The sequence below is a fragment of the Amphiura filiformis genome, unplaced genomic scaffold (assembly GCF_039555335.1).
Source record: "Amphiura filiformis unplaced genomic scaffold, Afil_fr2py scaffold_62, whole genome shotgun sequence".
NCBI classification, from domain to species: domain Eukaryota; kingdom Metazoa; phylum Echinodermata; class Ophiuroidea; order Amphilepidida; family Amphiuridae; genus Amphiura; species Amphiura filiformis.
The window spans coordinates 420,761-445,808 of record NW_027305526.1 but is presented as its reverse complement, the minus strand read 5'-3'; the positions used below and the strand labels follow the sequence as shown (position 1 = coordinate 445,808).

General features: G+C 37.7%; 2 protein-coding genes and 4 non-coding genes across 6 annotated transcripts in view; 5 read left to right on the top strand and 1 right to left on the bottom strand.

The window, feature by feature from the left end:
* LOC140144541 (synapse-associated protein 1-like) overlaps positions 1–6,436 on the bottom strand; it is a 37,672-nt gene extending 31,236 nt beyond the window's left edge. The window contains exons 1-2 of the mRNA XM_072166362.1: positions 6,111–6,436; positions 599–693 (exon numbers count right to left, since the gene is read on the bottom strand). Coding sequence (XP_072022463.1) covers positions 599–693; positions 6,111–6,324 — 309 coding nt within the window. The 5' untranslated portion in view covers positions 6,325–6,436. The remainder of the gene's footprint in view (positions 1–598; positions 694–6,110) is intronic.
* Positions 6,437–6,711: 275 nt separating this feature from the next.
* On the top strand, positions 6,712–24,533 carry LOC140144540 (small ribosomal subunit protein eS4-like). The gene is made up of 7 exons (XM_072166361.1): positions 6,712–6,783; positions 9,698–9,775; positions 10,598–10,778; positions 14,934–15,031; positions 15,585–15,756; positions 18,751–18,861; positions 23,946–24,533. The coding sequence occupies exons 1-7, from the start codon at positions 6,781–6,783 to the stop codon at positions 24,083–24,085; spliced, it is 783 nt and encodes a 260-aa protein (XP_072022462.1). The 5' UTR covers positions 6,712–6,780; the 3' UTR covers positions 24,086–24,533.
* LOC140144545 (small nucleolar RNA SNORA16B/SNORA16A family) lies at positions 11,581–11,722 on the top strand. Its single transcript, XR_011857901.1, has one exon. It is a non-coding gene; the product is annotated as a small nucleolar RNA SNORA16B/SNORA16A family (small nucleolar RNA).
* On the top strand, positions 15,139–15,281 carry LOC140144548 (small nucleolar RNA SNORA16B/SNORA16A family). Its single transcript, XR_011857904.1, has one exon. It is a non-coding gene; the product is annotated as a small nucleolar RNA SNORA16B/SNORA16A family (small nucleolar RNA).
* On the top strand, positions 16,021–16,161 carry LOC140144547 (small nucleolar RNA SNORA16B/SNORA16A family). The gene has a single exon (XR_011857903.1). It is a non-coding gene; the product is annotated as a small nucleolar RNA SNORA16B/SNORA16A family (small nucleolar RNA).
* On the top strand, positions 17,638–17,780 carry LOC140144546 (small nucleolar RNA SNORA16B/SNORA16A family). The gene has a single exon (XR_011857902.1). It is a non-coding gene; the product is annotated as a small nucleolar RNA SNORA16B/SNORA16A family (small nucleolar RNA).
* Positions 24,534–25,048: the final 515 nt, after the last annotated feature.

Here is a 25,048-nt window from a genome sequence, read left to right as displayed (position 1 = left end):
AATTTGCAAAAGCATTCGTAAACCCTCAGTTCATCACCATTTTTGGATTCTTTGTTTGATAGCAAGCACCTTTCACTTTTCTCCACCCTAACCCATAGCAGATAAAGGGAGTATCCCATTATGCTTTGCGGTACCATAATAGAACTGATTGTACCATAGAAAATGTACACAAAATCCCACACTTCAACTTTCAATTACTCGCTTAAATCAGGGAAGCTTAGACTTTGTTTGAAAAAATATCACCCATATATCTCAATATCTAAGCGGCTCTTGTTTATATTTTGTATACATTTGCTATGGAGCATGCAGATATACTGCAATGCATGATGGGATACTCCCTTGAGCTGCTGTGACCCTAACCTATGTAACAAGTCACAGTATGTCCATTTTTGCTGAACAGGGAGAGCACCTTATAAGATCTATTTAAAAAAAAAGATCATCTAAATTTTTTAGCATGTTCTGCAAAATACACATCTAGGTACATGTACGCACAGTGCAATGGTGCAAACAGATACCCATACACACCCACATACATCGCCATCACACATTTGTAAGCTAAGTCAAGCATATCATATGCACCCCAAATCTACACAATTACCTTCTCTTCAACTGTTTTCTGTATAGCACTAGCTGTCTTTGTGGCTTGTTCTGCAACTTTCATTGTTCCTTCTTTAGCAAAATTGTACAAATAACCTGCAAATTTGTAAAAGAACAAATACAAACAAAGTTCACGCAACTGATTTTTTTGGCTGCACAGTGATAAGGGTTTAAACCATATCCCATAAAAACAAAAAAGTAAAAACACGTATGTGCTCTTCATTTTAAATTTACAGATTCGTGACCCGATCAACAGCCTCATTCGCTATTTTTCTTCATCAAAATTGATGTTTTTGGTATCAGAAGAAAGCCCTCCCCCAATTCTTGAAACAATTTTGGTTATAATATAATTAAGTTGAATATCGTTCTTAAATTTATCTTTCAAATAATTTTGTGCTGAAATACACGCGCAGTGTGTGAAAATTTTGACTTTCATCACTTGGAAGGGGTGCAGATTCCGCAGAATCGATGCTGAATTGGTCGCCCCCCTAAGGCGGCGCCCAGGGCACATGCCCCAGCCATCCCCTCGCATCTATACTCCACTGTTCCTCCCGAAAGATATGTCAGGGATATAAATCTTTGCGATCAAAAACACAGAATTACAACTTTGGATGTACAGGCAAGTGGCAACACTGACATATTACACTATACAAAATGTAGAAAGTGCGCACAACAATTCCCATTCAAACACATGATATGTAACATGATCATGAAGTTTGACGGAGAACGCATTGTTGTTGTGCATTAGGTTGTACGTCTTGAAGTTGAATTGGGGTAATATTGGAAAAGGTGGAGCATTCCATTTTTCATCATTACAAATATTTCACAACTTTTAACAAATTACAGGCTTTGGGTTTGTTTACTTCAACAAAATGGTAATCTTTCATCGGGTCAATAGTCTTTTACCACATTGCTGGTAGTAAATATCAAACAGTCATAATTGGCGGTCATTTCAAATCTTCCTCAAGTCAACAAACGATGTTCAGGAATGTCCTCTCATTGTTAATTGTTTATATACCTCGACAAAATACAATGCTTTGTAACCCACCACTTGAACAGGATTTAGCCAAAGTAAACAAAGATTATGAGCTATTAGGCCAAATAAAATAAAAAACATGTTTCACGTCCGGGTTTTTGAAAAAAAAAAGGAGGAAGAGGGGCTTTTTATTTTGTATTTTTATCATAAAATCGGTGTAAATACCCATAATTAGAGCTATTTTAGCGTATACAATAATGCCTGGAACAAGGAGGAGGCCTCTTTTTATTTGTTGTTCTGAGAGATAGGCCCCCTCTAACTATCACAAAACCTTATAAAAGTGTTTCTTGTACCGTACATGTATATTAGCAAGGCTATAGAAAGCACCTCTACTTCCTAGCTAGACATATTTTTTGAAAAGTTATAACTGAATTTCAAAAAATAAAAATAAAATTGAAGAAACCTCAAAAAAGGAAGCAGGAGGGGACATGAAACATGTTTTATTTTTTATTTGGCCTTAATATTTTTTACAGATATAGGTAGAAGCTTTCCTCTTCAACAATTGGATTATTGATTGGTTTAAAGGTGTTTGACTAGCACTATCAAGATGAGATACACGTCGTACCAAATTGATGTACGGTACCTATGACTACAACCTTACACATTTTACACTGTAACTCAGAATACAATTTAGGACATTTACGGCTCAAGCGGGCTCATTCGTGGTGTAAGGTCACAAATGGTTTTAAATAAATGACAAATTGATAATGGCTACTTAGTCATTTAATTTGTCATTAAATTTGTCATGCTACATTTGTCATTCATTAATTTGTCATTTTACAAATTATTCATAAATTCGTCATTAAAAAAGGAATAAGTCATGAAAAAATATTTGTAATGATGATAATTAATTTAAAATGCTATTAACTGTTTCCTCAATATCCCAAGCACAATTTCAACATCTTATCTTTAAATTGAATGATAAAATATTTCATACAGCATGACTAACTTTTAATTTGCCAAATAAGACCCCTTTTTTGATGAATTAGGCCAACCCCAAGTAAAAATAAAAAGATGTTTAGCGTCCTGGTGTTTTGAAAAAAGGGAAGAAGAAGGGGCTTTTTTTGTTGTTTACAAAACTGTTCTAAATACAGTACCCATATTTAAAGCCTTATTTTGTGTATTCGGCGTTGTGAATGAACTCTGAAAACCGATGAGGAGGTAGCCCGAGGTACTCACACCTCCGTCACTACGATTTCCACTGTCCTTCTCCGTACGAAGGTCTGAGACTCCTGAGCCTATCTGGTCCAGGGTACACATAATATACCACTTTTTCTCATAAATACCACTTCCTACAAAACCTCACGTGAAGATGAGACTTAAACAAAACATATTTGGTGCATGTTCGTAAATTTTGAGCACATTTGAGGATGTAAAAGACCAGACTTGTGACTGTTATCGTCGCCATGTTTTGAAATCTGTGATTTCTCGGTGCCCCGTTTTTACCCACGTATGGCATTCATGGCCCTAGTGAGGAAGGAACAGGGCTAGCCCTAGAACTCTGGCCATAGTATATGTTTTACTTCCACTAGGGCCAGAGGCACTTACATTGAAAAAATTGTTGGAGATGGTTGAACGCAACAGAACAAATAAATGATGAAAATTGACCTTTTCATTGTGTTCGTGGGTCACTTGCCATGTACCACAAGAGTTGTAAAATTCCATTTGAAAAAACATATTTTTCATATTATGCACACTTTCCCCACCTATTTAAATGAACCTCAATATTGACCATTATATTGTACCCATTTGTGTTACCTTCAATTCGACGATCCCTGTTGATTTGCCGTGAAAACGCTTGCATTTACTTGGAGGGAATTGTTCGGTTCTTCCGTTATTTACATCATTGGCATCATTTGACCTCTTGACCTGATGCGCCGAGGGCGCTGTGAATTTTTCCATTTGCAACAATCTTCCCTACCAATAATGCTTTGCAGTCTATTACCATGAGATTTTATTTGGTACAATGTAGTTTGTGGGATACGATAGATACATAGCCCATCATACGCTTAGTATTATGGGTAGCCTGCAATCGCATTCGCATCTGACATATATTTGACCTCACGATCGCCTCATCCCGGTGATCCCGGGCTCGTCATGTCCATATTACTTTAGGGTGAATAAATGACGGAGTAGTGGATTAGGAATAGTAAATTAACATGAAACGTAAAACACCTGTATAAAACGAGAATAATTCACGCATGACCGACCGGCCGGCCGGCCGTTGGAATAAAAAAAATGCAAGCTGGATTGTCTTGGAACTCCAAATGCTTTAGTTACAAACAGAGATTGCGCTAGTAAAAAATGCATTTCAGCCCCTGCCCAAGTTCATTTTCGGACTCCCCCGTAAAGTAGAATAGTCCAGATTATCGTAACCTTTGACATTGCCAATATCACACAAATGTCGTCTATTTCATGCCGTAAAGATGTATGAGCAAGTTTCTGAAGAATATTGGTATAAAGTTTAAAGGCCAGATGGATATCAGGCTAACGAATATGATCTGCATATATAGAAAGATCCGATCGTTTTCTGAACGTCAAAATTTGATAAATGTCAATGGTACAATTCTAAGCATGTGAAAGTCGTCGGGTCATTTCTCAACACAATACCTGTCAGAGGATAATTTACATCTAGGCACAAAAGACCGTGTTCACGTACCGTTACTCAGTAGGGTGCATCTCTTGCCCCTCATGTTACCCAAATTTCTTGTCCCTAGTCTCAAAATGTGCCATTGGTCAAAATATTACCCCATACCAAATTTAAAATTATTCCGAAGTCGTTTAGGGGGGCCTCCGTGACGTTGAAATTGTTGGTCAATGGCCATACCATATGCATAAGGCTGCAAGGCAGCTATTTTGTTTTGCATGGTTAACATTAGAAATGACTGCTGCCTTATGTATTTTGTTCATGTAGTTAGGACTATTAATGATTCAAGATGTTAAAATAGTCTAACTCAACAAAATAAAACATAAGGGAGCTATCTACAGAGGTCAAGTTTATGTAAACATAAATGGCTGCCCTTTGCAGTCTTTACTGCGTAATTGTGAATTTGCTGAGATATACATATCTTTTCCTGTTTTCGTGCCAACTTTCCTGTTAGGCTGATACTACTACAGAAGAGTGATCGCACACTTGCACATTTATAAACTTTGCTCAATTTGCTGAGACAGCATCATGTTATATGTTAAAAAGAATGGAAGGCTGAGGTTCTTCAAATCTTCAGATCGGAGTTCTCAGCAGAGATGGTTTCAGCTGAAGTTGTGAATTGCATTATTGTAGGTAGTGGTGAGCAAACTCAGAAGTTAAGTTAAAGATTCCAGAGCATTGTAGATGCTAGGCCAGGTGAATGGCAAAACTTTTGTTCCCCATAAAGAGCTGCTTTGAGGTTCCAATCCAAGAACTACACATGTACCTCATGGAAATATTCATAGGCCTACAAAGGTTACTTGATGTATGATGTGAATCATAATTTCAAAAAGTGCCAGTTAAATCATAGCTACATAAAAGAAAGTTGCAATGTAAAACCAAATCAAACAAAATGGTATGTTATACACTTTGCAGTTGCACTCTGCAGTGACAATTGACAAAGTACCAACGAGAAGCACTGGCTTAAACGGCTACAACAAAGACAATGTATAAAGCCGAATGAGGTAAATGATCATGCCAGTACCAGTCGGAGATATCCAATCTCAAGATTTGAAGAACCTCAGTCCTGTGTGTGTTGTCTCATCAAATTCAGCAAGGTCTAGATGCAAGTGTGTGCATGATCACTATAGTAGTAACTATCAGCTTAACGGTTCAAAGTTGGCATGGAAACAGGAAAGTTATGAATATTTAAGTAATTTCGCAATTACACAGTAAAGGCAGCAAAGGGCAGCCATTTATGTTTACATAAACTTGGTCCTTGTAGATAGCTCCCTTACGTTTAATTTTGGGACATGGGCTTTTGTAACATCTTGATTCATAATAGTCTCAACTACATGAACAAAATACATAAGGCAGCAGTAATTTCTAATGTTAACCATGTATAACAAAATAGCTGCCTTATGCATATGGTATGGCAATTGACCAACAATTTCAACGACACGGAGGCCCCCTAAACGACTTCGAATAATTTTAAATTTGGTATGGGGTAATATTTTGACCAATGGAACGTTTTGAGACTAGGGACAAGAAATTTGTGTAACATGAGGGGCAAGAGATGCACCCTATTACTCAGCCAAACATGGCAGAGTAGGTCCCGGATGGTCTGTACATGTTCCTATCTCCACAACGTTATACCTTTCCAACAAGGAAAGAGATACAAAAGGCGAACGTCTAAACAGGGCCATGACATGCCCATGATGTTTCGGGCTAATGAGGAGGAGGCACTTTTTATTTAGTTGTTTTGGAAGATAGGCCCCTCCTGTGATCATAAAACTCTTCTAAAATGTGGAGAAATTATCACATACTATTCCTAGCATTATGTTCACTTACTGCCCCATTCTTTAGCTGTAGTGATTGCCGCATCTGTGTCTGATACTGGAGACTTTTCTTCGCCTTCGAGTTGTGATTCAGAACCTGGTTCATTTTCCACAACAACATCAGTTGGTTTCTCTGTTGCACTTGCTTCGTCATCTTTTGACTCAATCTTTCCCTCTTCTTTTGGCTCAGCACTTCCACCACCCCACCAACTGCTTAGCATTTCCATTGTCTATGTAGATGTCCTTTAAAATAACTTAATTTACTGAATCTAATGTATTTTTTCAGGCTGTAAATCCTGTTACAATTGTCATTTCGTCACAGCCAAATCTAATCTTCGCTACACAGAGCACGTCGCCATGTTTTGGTTTTGATGATAATGAATTAACTTCCGGTATCTTCGGACCACATCGGAAATGAAAAAATGTGTGCATATGCATCCGATTAATTTTATTGTGCATCTATTTTGAGCAAAACAAAACCAACTAGGACGTAAATAATAGTCTATAAATTACATTTGATCGAATTATGTAGCTTTTTCAGCTACTATGATAGGTTATATTTAGTATATAAAATCAACATATTTTCGTTAAAGTTCGGAAAATATTTTTCACGTGAACTTCTGCAAATGCCAATTCCGAAATGAATTGTGGGTAATCTGCCTCTTCTACGAACGGCCATCAACATGGTGAGAAGTGAAATCGTGTCATTCTAAAATCCCTGTAATCTTACACTTTGTATTCATATTTGGAATTTCAAATTGGTTGCTAACAAGGGCCATAGATATGGTTTTCTTATTATAACAAAAGTTGTTCCCTTCAATTTAATAGGGAATGGAAAAGTAAATTCAAAACATACTTTACTCCCGGACCTTTGCTATTCATGCATTCGCATGATTCCTTATACCGTGGTACACTGGCACACATCGCCACATACATGATACACGTATGGCCATACCATAGGGAATACGGGATGTCTTGGTACAGTAACACTAACAGCAGTAGCTCGTTCACGTAGCGTTTTCGTTGTCCCACTGGCCTACTACAATAATAACGTAGATTGCCTGGCGATCGGAGTGTTATCGTCAGAGCACCTCGGACTATAACAGCAGATTCCTCGCACAAATTTTTGGGGAAAATGTCAAGGCTCTCTGTCTCTGGGCCTAATTTTAGAGCTGGTGCCGGTTTTTTTTTAACGCTAAACTCCATCATCCATGTACTCGGCAGTCCACGCTTTTTAATGCGTGCCGGTTCGAAACTCTGAAAATTGGTAAAAGCGTGGAGGTTTAAACTTTTTGGGTAAAAAGCGTGGAATGGTATAAAGCTTGGGAATAAAATAAAAAGCGTGGGCTTGTTTCAGCTTAAAGTATATTTTTATTGAATGTTAAAACAATCATAATTCATTGAATTCCAAGAAAAATCGCCAAACCTGCGCAAGATAAAATTCCATTTGATGCAGGGAGCGCCTGTTTACGTGAGTCCAGACCAGCGCAATATCCTCCCTGGAAGCCCTTCCGTGATATACAAATGTCCGATTTTTCCATGACGTGTTACGATGTGTGGTACGGTAGTTAATTCTTTACATCGATCATACGTATGAGTGACGTCATTAATCATGCATAATTGATTGAGCGAAGAAGGGTAGGATATAAGTCACTGAACACAGCGCACGCGAGATACGAATCAGTTCATGACAAGAACAACATTTGGACGCCAAAAAAGTACTGTTATACATTAAAATGTTTATTGTACAGTAGCCTACAGTAGTAGTAGCTTTTCACTTAAAATTTGCATTGTTCACATAATGTTTCAACTTCATGGAGAGAAAAACATTGGACTTGCGCGTGTGAAATAGGTGCAGAATTCGGCATACTTGATTTACTTCGAATTGCATGTGACTTCATCAATGACAATGGATACAAAAAGTGGTGGAGTCAGGAATTTTCAGTATAAAATAAAGGGTGCCTCAGTAAAAAGGGTGGGGGTAAAATAAAAAGGGTGGGGGTCAAACCCCACTGCCGAGTATGCATGAACAAAAAACAGAATTTATTTTTTTCGATTCAGATCAAAGTGCATTCTAAGTAAAATGCTTCATGGGTGTGATTTCTCTTTTTCTGAATTCATCTTTTTTGGGGAAATTTCTTTGAGGCAAAATTTTAGCCTGTTCTTTCATCAGCCCATTTTGAGCATGATATGCTCAGTCAAAATTCCAAAATGGACTGATGAAAGAAAAAGCTAAAATTTTTTTCAATAGAGGTCACTCATACGCTCACCCCTGATGCTTGGAATGAATAGAGATAAACATTGAAGATTCACCACATTCAATGAGGGTGAACTTAGCACTTAAGGCCGTGTAAAATTAATATTTTGGTTCTCGCCCCTCCCTCCTCAATTTCTGGGATTTGTCAGATTTTTTTTTTTTTTTTAGATTTTTCAATTTTTTAAGACTTTGGAATGATTTATGAAATCTTCATACATATAAATAAGTTTATTAGAGAACAAGCATCACTTCCAAGTCTTTTTGTGGTACTCTAGGGGTTTATCCTCAGAATCTCACATTTGAAAAAAAAAAAAAAAAAAAAAGGGCCTCATCGTTCCTCGAGCACTGTTGGAGAAGACCGAAAACTACTGACAATGCTAATTTTACATTGAAAAAAAAAAAAAAAACCTCCTCCCTCATCAATTCATGAAAATCCTCTGGGACGAGAACCAAAACATTAATTTTATACGGCCTAATATAAAAAACAATTCCTGCGTGTGTTTTTCATATTTTTGAGTCTTGATGAGCACGCTACATGTAGAAACTGCTACGAGTGCTAGTGTGAAAGCGGGAAAGCAAAATCATTGAGCCTTTGAGGAACCTCTTTCAGACGCGCCTGGCACGGTTCATCACACACTTCAAATTGAAGTCAATGGAGGAGATTAAGATGTTAAGGCCAATTACAATTGATCCTTAGTTTCCTGTTTCCATCGCACGTCCAAAATCAAGAATGGACAAATATTTAATGATTTTATTTTTATTTAGGTATTTTCATCTTTTAATTGACTTTGTAATTACTTTTATTTGCTAATATCTGTTTTTGATCATCTCAACTTTGATTATGAATATAAAACAAGAACATTGTAGGGTCCCCTACTAATATTAATGTAAAAAATCCATTATAAAGGTAAAATAATTAAATCCGTAGTCTTAGTCAAAATGACCAAATGGACTGTTGATAATAGTCACGACCACAGAAAGTAATAGATAATTAATAATTAATAGATAATTAATAATTAAAAGTCGCCTCGTCCTTTATTTTCAAACTTGAAACAGGAAACTAAGAATTAATTGTGAAGGGCCTAATTGTTATCTCTCATCGAACTAGTGTGTGATGATGTCTGAGCATGCGCAGCTGCAATTTTTTGAAAGTTGCAATTTTTTGGAAATTGCAAAAGGGCTTATAGTCTTCAGGTGGTAGCTGAAACTTTACAAAAGGTCAAAAGTCATCATATGTATACAATTTTATAAAATTACAGAAAATAAAGGAATGAGAATTGTGTATGATACATGTAGCACTAGCAAAGTGTTAAAATTGCATCTTCATGTTTTTGTTTTTTCAGGCGCGTGGTCCCAGGAAACATTTGAAGCGCTTAAATGCGCCCAAGCATTGGATGCTGGATAAATTGACTGGAACATTTGTAAGTACATGTAACATTTACATTTGGTTGATTTCAAATGAATTCAACAGTGTCGCCAGGTGAAAATGTGACCCTTTTTCACTTTTCTTTTCTACTTAATTTATAAGTAGCAAGGGTGAAACTGTAAAAATCGATTACATTTAATTCCATCATTCAAGCGAATTTACACGCCATCACTGAGCTGACGAGCAATTGGTAATTGGCCAATGAGGTAACGATTTGCCTGACGCAATAAAAAGTGAGCTACCTCGCTGGCTAGAAACCAATCGATTAGCGGTGGAGTATAAATTCAGCTTTAGCGTCTTGATTTGCCATTGGGTAAATATGTTGTTGCCATGATTGTGTATACTCTGGCCAAATGATGTCGATTGAGAAACGCTTCTAATTTTCACATGCATGGAGCAAGAAATTTATGACCAAGTTTTGTAAGAAGGTACTCCACACAAGAGCCGTGCTTTATTTTGGGAGTATGAATCATTCTCAAAATAATGTGACGGTGTATCGCACTTGGCATTCCAGGTTCTAAAATTATGCTTACTTTATCCTTAAAAACTTGTCTCCGGATTGAAAACTTATTCAATCTGGTGAAATTTTTAGAATTGGGGCAAGAGATAATCGTCACAACATGACTGGCCTTAGTGGGACATTGACTAACTAAGTGAAATTGGACTAACTGAAATTGGACTAACTGGGACTGAACCAAGTGGGATTTGGACCGAATGGGATTGAAGTTGGACTAAGTGGGATTGGACCAAATGGGATTGGGCCAAGTGGGAAATTTCCCAAATCATACATGCCAAATCAAATTTTATTTTTACGCAGGCTCCAAGACCTTCAACCGGTCCCCACAGGCTGCGAGAATGCCTCCCACTCATCCTCTTCTTGCGTAACCGCCTGAAGTACGCCCTCACCTACCAGGAAACCAAGAAGATTGTCATGCAGCGTCTCATCAAGATTGACGGCAAGGTGCGCACCGACATCGGCTATCCAGCTGGTTTCATGGGTGAGTTTCATGAGATAATAAATTGATAATGATATTTGGATTTGTTGTGTAATGTGACTTGTCGTCCACAGGGACTGTCTTTTGGATTTTGCAGGAGAGCATTTCTTCTCTTCTGGAGCCTTCAAGGAGAGCTGTTTAGAACATTTACAACAGAATGTAAGGAGAGAATTGTCAACTAAGGAGAGCTAAAAATCACTCTCCTATATCAGTTTTAATTAGAGCAGTAGAGAGCAATTGCTCTCACTCTCCTCAAAAGGCAGTCCCTGCATCCACCAGGTGGAACTCAAGGTGCAGTTGTGAAGAGCAAATTAACAGAGTTGTATAAACGAGTCATGACTTGTGACTCTAGGTAAAAAAAGGCGCCTGACTCGAGTGATGTTCAACCGACTCGAATCTGTTGACTTTATACAGTGACATGACTTGACTTGCGCTAAAAAAATTGCTTGACTTGAGCCAGTTTTGGGTAACTTGTTACAACCCTGCAATTGAATGCAGCTAGAAATTAGTATTTTGTTCTGGTACACCAGAACGAAATACTAAACGAATTAATTACATAACATAAACATAATGTAGCCAGAGGTTTCCATTGGAATAATTATATACACCGGTAATCTAAACTTTTTTGTGAAAAATGGGGGGATCATAAATGTGGCTGTGGATCACAAAATGCCCCTTAGTTTTAAAGTTTTATTCACTTTGTTGAATTATGAAGAAAAAGTTGACGTATTGGTCAGATGTCTAGAATATTTAAATCATTGTGGAATTTTTGAAATTTCCAGCGACACGTCCAATGGAACATTTTACTAGGCCTTATCGAAGCTGATGCAGCCAATGTTAGTGGCTGTAGCAGTCAAAACAGGCCAACATCAAAAACAGTTTTCATTTATGGTCGCTAGTTTGATAAAATACAAGTCATTCTAGCATTACCCAATGAAAATATAAGTATCAAATGTAAATTTTATAAACACATCAAAAGAAATAAGTCCCCCTCTCAAAATTACGTCATAACAATGCAGAATAAAACTTTGTACCAATAAAACTAACTGAGAAATAATTACCGTATATGACTGTTTGCTAAGCGTTGTATGAAAATGAATGATGTCTATGACTTCATGGCTGAATGAGCCCAAATTAAAGACAAAAACTGTCCGTTCCAAAAGTCACAAAGTAGGCCTGTGCTTGTTAACTGCAAGGCGTATTGGGACAAGGAATGAGGCTGACCATCTTACCACTCACTGTGCTGAGCTCTGCATCAAGATGGGGATTTCAACCGGATTTGCATGGCTGAATGATCAAGAATGTTCACTTGGTGAGGATTTTAAACTCAGTCCACATGGGTTTTGCATAAGTGACAAGCCATGAATCAACTTTAGTGACAAGCATAGGCCTACTTTGTGACCTTTGAAAAGGGCAGTTTTTGTTTTCAATATGGGCTCATTCAGCCCTGAAGTCATGGACATCTTTTATTTTCACACAACATTTAGAGAACAGTCATAATTATTTCAAAGTTAGTTTTATTGGTACAAAACGAAACCTTCTAATGCTATGACGAAATATTGGGAGGGGGACTTATTTTTGTTGATGTGTTTAGTATAATCATCCATTATCAAACTCGTTTAAGGTGGCTGTGTAGGGGAGATTGGGGTTAGTTGAAACATTTTTCACAAAATCGTCTTTTTAACGCAAACCGATTACTTTCAAGAAACACTAACCATATCAGTATAAACATATACATACATGCTACAAATACAGCCTTAAATTTTATTGGACCTGCTTATGATTATTCATATAATCCAATTTGAAAATTTGAAAAAAAAGTGTTTCAACTAACCCCACCCCTGGGGTAAGTTGAAACATAGGGTGGGGTTAGTTGAAACATGGCTTGTAAAAATTTCAAAATAATTATTATTGTGTTGTTAGGGTTATACTTCCCTTGAAGGCACCCTTTAACATACAATCAGTGTGAAAAAATGAATAAATAAATATGTGGGAGCGCTGGTCAATACTTTGGACACAAGGTGACGAGTGTCACCATGGACAAAAATATGAGAAGCCTAAAATATTATAAAATGTACTTTCTGTGTGCACTTTTTGCTTGTATTACTGCTTTTTAACCATATTAAAGCAATATTGAAGAAATGGTAAACATGTTACAAATTTTTAAAAAGTCAAATTTTTAACCATATTTTTCTATGCGATTTTCACGCTTCAACTAACCCCACCTCAAAAGTTTCAACTAACCCGATGCCTATTTTTACATTTCAAAGTTCATTACACAAAATAAGAAATACAATAAAACTTTTATTTAACATTATTCTGGGACTTACTACTAGTGCTTATGATACTCAAAAAATAATCCCCTGAATCTTCAAACAACATGGAGATAACGCATCTTTTCTGAGGGGTATAAAAATTAGTCAGCAAGTCAAAAAACAGATATTCCTTTCCCAAGCCAACACTGGTGGGGCATCAGTGCTGTTGCTAATTTGGTGGATGACCCTTACTAATACCTATTACTAGGTGCCAGTATTTTACCAAATTAATTTTTTGTGTCAGAAAAAAATACAATGTTTCAACTTACCCAGTGTTCCAACTAACCCCAATCTCCCCTACTCTCAGACATGCATGTAGTAAAAGTGCAATAACTTTGTAATTATTCGCATAAAACATATAAAAGTATACATTTTTATGAAGGCAAGACATCAATAAATCTTAATATAAATACAGATTTGGGGTAAAAACAACAATTTTGAAGAAAATCACAAACAAGTTAGTTTTTGGCAATATTTGTTAGGTACATCATAACAAAAAAACACTCTTTCCAAAATATTTTATTTTGTTTTTAGCTCAATCATGAGGCTCCAATCCAAAAACGGTTTTTTTATTTTTTTTGATATTGGCCTTATTTTTTGAGATATTGACCATATAAGGCATCAAAATGAACTTTTAAAATTCAAAACGCCTATTTGGACAAAATGATGCCCAAAATCGGAAATAGACCAAAATATAAAAAATGAGAAAACCGTTTCTTGAGTCGATCATGCTTTTTACGATGATCATATTTGCTTACCTATAGATGCTGTATTTATTGAGTTATCGTGTACCTAAATCGTCATTTTACCGAGAAAATGAACATTGAAATAATGGCCGTTGAAGTTTAAAGTGGTCACATTTTGCACTTTCATCGAATCTCACAGGAGAATGCGACAGTTTTCGCTTTTTGTAACTTATATTACGTGAACATCGGGTAAATCCACAGCCCCTTGAGAAGTTTGAGCGAAATCCATTCATAACTTGATATTTAAATCGGGGAAAGAACTTGAAAAAACCCACATTTTATCAGCTAAAACGGAGCCATTTGACCACTAGGTTTTTGTGAAATCAGTGCTTCCGTGGTGTTTCCATAAGATGCGCCGCAGATTCAGATAAGCGTCAGCGTATCGTCAGCGATTTGTGCAAGTTAGGCCGTGTAAAATTAATATTTTGGTTCTCGCCCCTCCTCCTCAATTTCTGGGATTTGTCAGATTTTTTTTTTTTTTTTAGATTTTCCGATTTTGTTAGACTTGAATGATTTATGAAATCTTCATACATATAAATAAGTTTATTAGAGAACAAGCATCACTTCCAAGTCTTTTTGTGGTACTCTAGGGGTTTATCCTCAGAATCTCACATTTGAAAAAAAAAAAAAAAAAAGGGCCTCATCATTTCCTCGAGCACTGTTGGAGAAGACCGAAAACTACTGACAATGCTAATTTTACATTGAAAAAAAAAAAAAAAAAAAAAACACCTCCCTCCCTCATCAATTCATGAAAATCCTCTGGACGAGAACCAAAACATTAATTTTATACGGCCTTAACAAATTGCGCGATACGCAACGCGATGAGTTGTTGCGCGCGTGTACTTTGCTGGTACAACAAAGATTTTCTTTCCTTTTCAATTTCAAACACGAGTGGAATAGTGAAATAAAATCCTTAAAATATTGCAGTTGGAGTTTACAAATCTTGATTTTCATTCCTTGTATTTATAAAAAACATAATAAGGTACAAACATATCATAAAAACTCAATTTTGAGAAAGAAACAATGGCTAGAGTACACAGCCACGTTAACCATTTTAGCAGTTACAGTAAATAATGATTTTTCTTTCCCACATGTAGATGTGATCACCATTGACAAGACTGGCGAGAACTTCCGTCTCATCTACGACGTGAAGGGACGTTTCACAATCCATAGAATAAGCAACGACGAGGCCAAGGTAGGCAGGAATATGAAATCACAACATGTTCTGAACAAGATGGGGCAAAATTAATTGTCAAATGCACCACCAGCTCCTAAGTTCCTAAGTCTGTTACCATACCAACATGTTGGCCTCATCGAAGATGGTGCAGTCATATGCCATGGCTGTATCGTTCAAAACGGGCCCAGAGCAAATCACTTTCTTTTTATGGTCGTTAGTTTGGTGTGAATTTCCAACCATTCTGGCATTACCCAAGGAAAGCACAATCAAAAACATCTCCAACAAAGTCTACAAAGGGAAAATTTTTAACAGAATTGATTACAAGGAATAAAATTCAAATGAGCATGTGGTAGCATTTTGTTAGCTTTTTGTAAGGGGGTGGTTAGCAGTTTGAAATGGGGGGGGGGGAGTTACCGATGTTATTAATTGAGATCTGTACCAAATGTCCGAAAGTGAAAACTCATTTTTTAGCAAGCAGAAATAATGTCATTTGTGCTGTTTTAGTATTATGGTAGGGGTGGCACAAGGTGTCCTTGATTGTAACCAATTTGTCTTAATTTCTTGTCTACAGTATAAGCTGTGCAAGGTCCGCAAGGTGTGGTCCGGCGCCAAAGGAGTGCCCCATCTGAGCACCAGTGATGCCCGCACCATCCGCTACCCAGATCCCATCATCAGAGTTCATGACACCGTCAAGGTGGACATTGCTACCGGCAAAATCACAGACTACATCAAATTTGACAGTGGTAAGTGTTGTTGTTGTCATTCGGGGTGAACACAGGGCTATGATAGAAGTTGAGCAGGAGTCCTATTATCAAACTTAAACTCCATTTAAATTCTTCCATAGGGTAAATATTTGTTATAGAGTTGAAATGGGTTTGCTGGTTTGGACTAAGGATGCAATGCTAATGTTAGTGAAATGCAGCACCCCTAGTTCATATAACTGCAAGTACCGGTATTAAATTAAGCTTTTCACAAAGAACTACTTTCTTGCAACTGTGTTGCCACCCTGTAGGCCTCATCGAAGACGGTGCAGTCATATGCGATGGTTGTAGCGTTCAAAATGGGCCCAAAGCAAATTGCTTTTTTTATGGTCGTTAGTTTGGTGTGAATTCCCAACCATTCTGGCATTACCCAAGGAAAGCACAGTCACAAGTAAACCCTTCAAAACATTTTTTTTAAGTCCGCACTTCCTTTTGTGTTGTGTTCAGTTCACATGATCCAAGCAACTTTGTTCAATGAAATGAAGTTGCTTCAGAGATGCATATTGACTGAAAGGGGTAATAGTCTTAAGATCTCAAGAACTTTGGTGTACACCAGGAAAATGAAAACAATCCTTGGAAGCCTGTAGTTCAGGCTTGCTGACTATGCAGGGCCAAATAAATTTCAAAGATTTGTGTGTTGGAAGGCCAAAATATACCTTGTTTTACTATGTTTGGTGTACATTTCAGAGCTGCTCAAGGCCCAACCTCTAATGGTCCGTGTACCACCAATTGAAAATCCATGCTGTAGTACCATAACTTGGTTGATTATCACACAACAAAATTTGATTTATTCAATTGTAATAAAATTCTAGTCATATCCTTCAACGAATCGAAGTTTACTTCACTGTGACAGCAGTGAAGATCCTCCATACATTGTATATCTTGCTGGAATGAAAATCACACTAAATATCTTGCATCGTTAAGTCCTGAAGTTAATTTTTGTACTTCCGTAGTTTGAGTATGCAGAGGTGATCGGCGACCTCGTAGAAGTGGCGAGGATCTCCCCCCTTTCACGCTGTGTTACCCAATGGGTTAACAGCAGCCCTCAAATAAAGGATCTGAAGGGCACGGCAACTTTTTTAGGGCAAGTTGATAATTGCCTTGGATTTTCACTGAAAAGGCAAGGCAGCACAGCAGTTTGTAATATTTCAAGAGGGCATCATGGCAACTGTTGAAAATTTGAGAAGGGCACCAAGGCAATTTCTCAAAAGTGAAGAAAACACACACAAACATAGATAGATGATTTTATAATGAAGGGGCAGGGCTGGGGCACCGATGGCAACTTCATTAGAGGGCACGGCAAGTGACTGCCTTGGGTAAAGGACATATTTTGAGGGCATTGCGGCAGTGGGGTTGGGCATCCACGGCACAATGCCATGGGTTAATTCGAGGGCTGGTTAACAGTCTTGTTAAGACCGTTGCTCAGCCAATCAGCGTAATTGTTTATCATGTCCGTGTTTACACTTGTGTATGCTTGGCGCACAGCACGGACCACGGCAGGCATGAGAATTTCCCTTTTTAAAAGGAATTCCTTCTTTTTTTGCCCAAATGTCTGTGTTTTTATTTCTATTTGGCCCGTTTTGAGCATTTTTGCCATATTTTACGCACCTTTTCCTTTTTTTTTTCAGAATTTTCCATTTGAGGAACTGTATTCTCATGCCTGCCATGGAAGTAATAAAAATTAAACCACATTGAAAGTCCCAAACCCATCTTAGCTCTTCCATAGGATTTGTGTGTTACAAGTTGCAATGGGTTTAGACTTAGGATGCAATGCTAATGTTAGTGAAATTCACCCCCAGTTCACATAACTGCAAGTAATGAAGCTTTTAAATAACATTTTCTAGTTCCAAACAGTTGCAAACCTGTAGGCCTCATCGAAGACGGTGCAGTCATATGCCATGGCTGTAGCGTTCAAAATGGGCCCAAAGAAAATCACTTTCTTTTTATGGTCGTTAGTTTGGTGTGAATTCCCAACCATTCTGGCATTACCCAAGGAAAGCACAATCGCAAGTAGTTCACTCAAACTTGATCCAAGCATCTTGGTTTGATGAAGTAAACTTGGTTCTAAATAAAGGGGTATAGGTCTCGGCTTTGGTGAGCATCTGGAAAATGAACACATTTTGGGAACCTGTATAAGTAATCTACTATTAATTGCATTGTAGTTGTTAAGGGGGTACTACACCCCTGGCCAATTTTGTGCCTATTTTTGCATTTTTCTCAAAAATTATAACACATTGGTGACAAGTAAGATGTGTATATTATAGGGGCAAGGACTACAATACTGCACTGAAAGTTCAGCAACTCAAGGGAAGTAGTTATTGATTTATTGATCAAATATTGGGTTTCCTTCATTTTTGACTGTAACTCCATAACTGTTGTCTGTGCTGAAATAAAATTTCCAGTGCAGTAGTTGTAGTCCTTGCCCCTATAATATACATATCTTACTTGTCACCAATACGCTATAATTTTTGAGAAAAATGCAAAAATAGGTACAAAATTGGGCAGGGGTGTAGTACCCCCTTAAAGCACTTGTGAATATTGAACCTATTGCATGGATTCCCAATTATATTTACTCACAGGCCACAAAGGGCCAAACTCTTTTAAAAGATCTGTGTTTCAGGGTCAAATAGACTCCTGTTTTCCTATGTTTACTGTACATTTCAGAGTTTTTCAAGGGTCAACCACCATTGGTCCATGGGGTGCCTGTTGAGAACCCCCGACCTATTGCAATAACTAGCCTTACCAGTCCTTCGCTTAAGGAAATCTGTGGAGCTCAATTGCTTCAGTGGATTGATGTTAGCTCTGACAATGCTGCAATTGTTGAACCCAAAGCAAAGTGTTCAATCAAGTGAATCAACAGTGAGGTTCAAGCATAGTTTACATTGTATCTTACATGAATGTAAATCACACTTCAGAATGTATCTTGCATTATAATTAACATGATGATGATTGTCTCGTTCTTTTTATTTCTTGCAGGCAATTTGTGCATGATCACAGGTGGGCGTAACTTGGGGCGTGTGGGTCTTGTCACCCACCGTGAACGTCACCCCGGATCCTTCGACATTGTACACGTCAAAGATTCCACAGGTACGGTATCTTCGTTTCCCCTCTTGTCATTTCAACAGACACTGTCTTTTGAAATGCAAGATGTACAAAGCTCTTCTGGTCACGGCCACCTGAAGAAGAGCTTTTTACACTTGCAATGGCCATTAAAAAAAGTGTAACGAGCTGTAAAATACTCTTGCACATGCAACTTATAGAACAATGGTCCTTGCTCTTCTCAAAAGACAGTGCCTGTTTCATCAAATATTTGTTCATTAGATAATATTTGTACATCATGTGTGTTTGCACATCACATGTGTTTGCCAGTTGAGCTTGAAATGACCAGCAAGTTGTCCTGCCTATCAACGCCCACAAGTACCACAAGTACCACTTGAGTGAGAGGGGTGACAAGGTTATCAGCTCATAGACAACATATGGGTTGATATATCTCAAGTTTGAGTGGTACTGGTGGGCATTTCAAGTGAATACAGGGGGAATTCATCAACACCAAATTCCTGATTTAAACACTAAATATTTTCCGAAGTCTCTAACATATATATCTTTTTACATTATGATCTGGTAACACAAAATCCTGTTAACACAAACTAAAATCCAAGGCCCTGGCAATTTTGTGCTAAAACAAGGATTCACTGTGGATGATTGCTAGTATCTTGCTCAAAATTTACGCAGCAAGTAAAGTTTAAAATTAAAATCAAAGTTTAATGGCGCATGAGGGGGGGAAAGAGGAGGTAAAAGTGCACTTTTGTGCCCTCCAAAAGCGACACACAAACAGATCAGAGTCGGAACTCTGTAAATAACCTCTTTGGTAAATTAAGTTTTTGGTTCAATACGCGGAGGCATAGCTACTGCAGTGAGCATTTGCCCCACAGTGCATATGTGAACACTGTGGATCAAGGCTCATTGCAGTGGCATACTTGAAGTGATGTATAATGTTGTTACACACACTGCTACAGTGTTGATGAAAACTTTAAATACCCTGATCAAGTAGGTAGTGTAGTTGTGTCATGTATTGTGTTGTGTCATAGTAGTTCATTTGTATTGAGTTTATATTGCTGTTTATATTATAGCGAAACTACCAGATTAATAAAAAAAAATGCACAAGATTGTGTGTAGAGTAGTGCCAAGCTCCTTATGCATAAGTTGGAAATATAATCTTGCCTCGTTATGTTAATGCAATGTTCAACCATTCCGGATTTACGCTGGTGTCATAACCATGCAATCACCCCTGGGGCAATCACATATGGGGAGTTCTGAATTTAATACTGGTAGTTCGCTTCAATGGTAATAGAATTTTACAAAGTGTTCCACTACACATCCATCATGTTAGCACTACACTCCAGCCTCATAAATAACGCATGAATAGCATAAAAGAACATTGAAGTAACTGCCATGTTACGAGCATGGTAATCACAAATGTCGTCTGCTAACTCTGCTTAGTGCCAGAGGTGGGAAAGTGCAATAGCTGCCATGTGTTAAGATGAGTACAATTATACTGTGTGGAAATTGCCAAATGTTCACAGGGCGGCTATCTGCACTTCCACTTCTGTGACTGCTTAGTACCAGAAGTGGGTAAGGTGTAATAGCTGCCTTGTGTTAAGATGAGTACAATTATACTGTGTGGAAATTGCCAAATGTTCACAGGGCGGCTATCTGCACTTCCACTTCTGTGACTGCTTAGTACCAGAAGTGGGTAAGGTGTAATAGCTGCCATGTGTTAAGATGAGTACAATTATACTGTGTGGAAATTGCCAAATGTTCACAGGGTGGCTATTTGCACTTCCACTTCTGTGACTGCTTAGTACCAGAAGTGGGTAAGGTGTAATAGCTGCCTTGTGTTAAGATGAGTACAATTATACTGTGTGTAAATTGCCACATGTTCACAGGGGCAGCTATTTGCACTTCCACTTCTGTGACTGCTTAGTACCAGAAGTGGGTAAGGTGTAATAGCTGCCTTGTGTTAAGATGAGTACAATATACTGTGTGTAAATTGCCACATGTTCACAGGGGCAGCTATTTGCACTTCCACTTCTGTGACTGCTTAGTACCAGAAGTGGGTAAGGTGTAATAGCTGCCTTGTGTTAAGATGAGTACAATATACTGTGTGTAAATTGCCACATGTTCACAGGGGCAGCTATTTGCACTTCCACTTCTGTGACTGCTTAGTACCAGAAGTGGGTAAGGTGTAATAGCTGCCTTGTGTTAAGATGAGTACAATATACTGTGTGTAAATTGCCACATGTTCACAGGGGCAGCTATTTGCACTTCCACTTCTGTGACTGCTTAGTACCAGAAGTGGGTAAGGTGTAATAGCTGCCTTGTGTTAAGATGAGTACAATATACTGTGTGTAAATTGCCACATGTTCACAGGGGCAGCTATTTGCACTTCCACTTCTGTGACTGCTTAGTACCAGAAGTGGGTAAGGTGTAATAGCTGCCTTGTGTTAAGATGAGTACAATATACTGTGTGTAAATTGCCACATGTTCACAGAGGCAGCTATTTACACTTACTCATTTCTGGCTCTAAGCAGTGAATAATAATAATGTACTTCAACTTGTCTTGTCCTTACTGTTTGTCAGGCCGCATGCTTGGCATTGGTATGACAACACTTAAACTGAATTTATACTCTATCGCGTTTGCAGAAAAGTGATTGACATGCACCCTCAGTATGCAAACTGCACATTATTTTTTTTGTGCAGAAGTGATTGAGCATAAATTCAGCTTCAGTTAATCTTTTTTGCCATCAATGGTTCAAATAGTGAAGTTGTGCCTGGTATGGAAAACCTGGCAGAATAAATTTGATGTATTGGATTGTTGCATTGGGAAAATCAAACAAACTTAAAATTGAAAGAATGCCTGGCACGCAAGGAAAAATATTTGGAGGTAAACTGCAGTGCTGCAATATTTTGCATTGCATGAGCTACATACAATTACAGCAGAGTTACGACTCTCTGATATGACCTCTTTCGTAAATCTAGTCGTTGGTTCAGTATGCGGTTTAGCTAATGCATTGAGCATTTGCTCCACTGAACTTTACCTCCAATGAATTGTGTGGATCAAGGCTCATTGCAGTGGCATACTTGAAGTGATGTATAATGTTGTTACACACACTGCTACAGTGTTGATGAAAACTTCAAATACCCTGATCAAGTAGGTAGTGTAGTTACTAGTGTGTGGTGTGTCCTAGTTGTTCATTTGTATTGAGTTTGTATTGCTGTTTAAAGCTAAAACTACCAGATTAATTCAACAAAATTGCATAAGATTGTTTGTATAGTACATGTAGTTCCCAGCTCCTTGCATGAACAGTTGGAACATTTGTATTGAGTTTATATTGCCGTTTATATTATAGTGAAACTACCAGATTATTAAAAAAAAAAATTGCATAAGATTGTGTGCAGAGTATTGCCAAGCTCCTTGTGCATAACATCTTGTTCCGTTATATGTAAATGCCATTTTCAACCATTACGGATTTACGGCGGTGTCATAACCATGCAATCCCATATGGGGAGTTAAGAATTTAATACTGGTAGTTCACTTCAATGGTAATAGAATTTTACGAAGTGTTCCACTACACATCCATCACGTTAGCACTACACTCCAGCCTCATAAATAACGCATAGATAGCATAATAGCACATTTGAAGTAACTCGTCTTGTCTTTACTGTTTATCAGGTCGCATGCATGGCACTAGTATGGAGACACTTAAAGGAGCACTCCGGCAATCACAACATTATGCCTTATATGTTAGAAAAACAATATTATCAAGCACAAATCACATGGTCTTATTTAAAACAAACTCATATTGACCATAAAAACGAATAAAAAAGCCGGATCTCAACACGAGATATTCAAAATTCTCACGCCGAAATTGCCTGCTGCAATGACATCATGTTTATTTGTGCTTAATTGTCGTTAGCCTTCGTTGTGTTACTGGGACGTCATTGCCACCATAGGCAATTTCGAATATCGTGTGTTGAGAGCCCGCTGTTTTTATTCGTTTTAATGGTCAATATGAGTTTGTTTTAAATAAAACCATGTGATTCATGCTCGATAATTGTTTTTAAAACAAGGCATAATGTTGTGATTGTTGGAGTGTCCATTTAAGCTGAATTTATACTCAAAATCACTTTCGCAGAAAAGCGATCTAAAAGCGATTGGTACACAATAAGTATGCAAAAACGATGCTCAGTTGTCCAAACTGCGCATCACGTTTACATACTAAGCATGTACTCGCTTTTCTGCAAAAATGCTAAACCCAATAGTAAAAAGTACACCTAGCATATATTGGCAAAGGCTAAAAATCAAACGCACACTTCAAATTGGCAGATTGCCCGACACAAGGAAAAATATCTGGAGGTAAACTGCAGTACTGCAATATTTTGCCTTCCATGAGCTACACACAAACATGCAGAATTACGACTCTCTGCTCTCTGGTATATAACCTCTTGCGTAAATCTAGTCTGGCTTAGCTAATGCATTGAGCATTTGCTCCACTGAACTTTGCCTCCAATGAATTGTGTGGATCAAGGCTCATTGCAGTGGCATACTTGAAGTGATGTATAATGTTGTTACACACACTGCTACAGTGTTGATGAAAACTTAAAATACCCTGATCAAGTAGGTAGTGTAGTTACTAGTGTGTGTTGTGTCCTAGTTGTTCATTTGTATTGAGTTTGTATTGCTGTTTAAAGCTAAAACTACCAGATTAATTCAACAAAATTGCATAAGATTGTTTGTATAGTACATGTAGTTCCCAGCTCCTTGCATGAACAGTTGGAAACCAAAACATGTCCTGTTATGCCATTCAACCCATCTGACCTTAGTGCCTATCAAGAGACTGGTGTTGGTGACATTCATAACCATGCATTACCATAAGGAGTTATGGACTTTATACTGGTAGTTTGCTTCAAATCAATAGTAATAGGAGTTCACGAAGTGTTCCACTCTACATCCATCACATTAGAACTGCACTGCAGCCTCATTCATAATGCATAGATACGTAGTTTACGTACGTATATTGTAGAACAAAAGATTGCCATTTTATGAGCATCTCTGTCACAAATCCTAACTTTTTCTTTTCCTTCCTTTTATCGTCTTGATTATTTTTCAGGCCACATGTTCGCCACTCGTATGTCCAACGTGTTCATCATCGGCAAGGGCAGCAAGTGTTTGGTTTCACTACCAAAGGGTAAGGGTATCCGTCTGACCATCGCAGAGGAACGTGATCGCAGAATCGCAACACGCTCATAGAGGCATCCATCTTGTAGACTTAAATCGCAGTAACACGAGCATACAACTTTTCCTGAGACTATGAATAACCCAACAAAAACGAAACTTGAAACATCAATATTGTTGTCAATATCATGTAATACTTGTGGTAAAATAAATTGAAATGAGGATTTGATTTCAAGAGATCATTTCTCTACACATTTATTTGATTACAAGTGCAATTGGCCAGATCCTGTTAATGACAATGTATTAATTAAGGTCCAAGTCCATTGCAACAGAATATATCACCTCTTTGGAAATGTAAAATTGTATTTCTTTTGAGGTGATTGTAATTTGCATTGTGGTTAACAGGATCTTTGTCTGTATGGGTGGAATGTTGATGAAGCAACAGCCCATTCAATTGTGAGCGGAAAAAAAATATACAGAAGTTCACAAAATAAAAAAAGGAATCTCATTGAAGAGAACCGAATATGAAGATTGTTTGTGTCTTTCTTTTGCTATGTAAAAGCTTGGTTAGGATTTATGATTGAGGGCTTAAAACTGGAAGTGCATGACTAGATTTTAGTTCAGCGCAAGTTTGGTAGTGATTTAGTCAGCCATTTAGCATAACATAGTAGCCACAAATGCAGGCCTTGTCTTTTGAAAATTGCTGGCGAGTGACAAATCACTCTCCTAAAAACTTGTCAGGTGAGCTGTAGGCGAGATTAGTATTACACCAAATGTAGGCGAGTGATAATAGTCTAATAGCCAGGAGGGGTTCACGAGCACCCCCTTATAACTAATTTCTAACATGAGTTTTAGGACATCACAATTAGGAATTTTGATGTTACCAGTGAAAAAAAAATGTCCCACGGGGTCATTTAAAGTAAGGGGTCAAATTTCAAAATTGCTCAGATTTTGTTAAAATGCACATCAAATTATTCCTCTGGTCATAACGATTGAGAAAAAGTATAGTTTAATCAATCTGTGACATTCCGTTTTTGA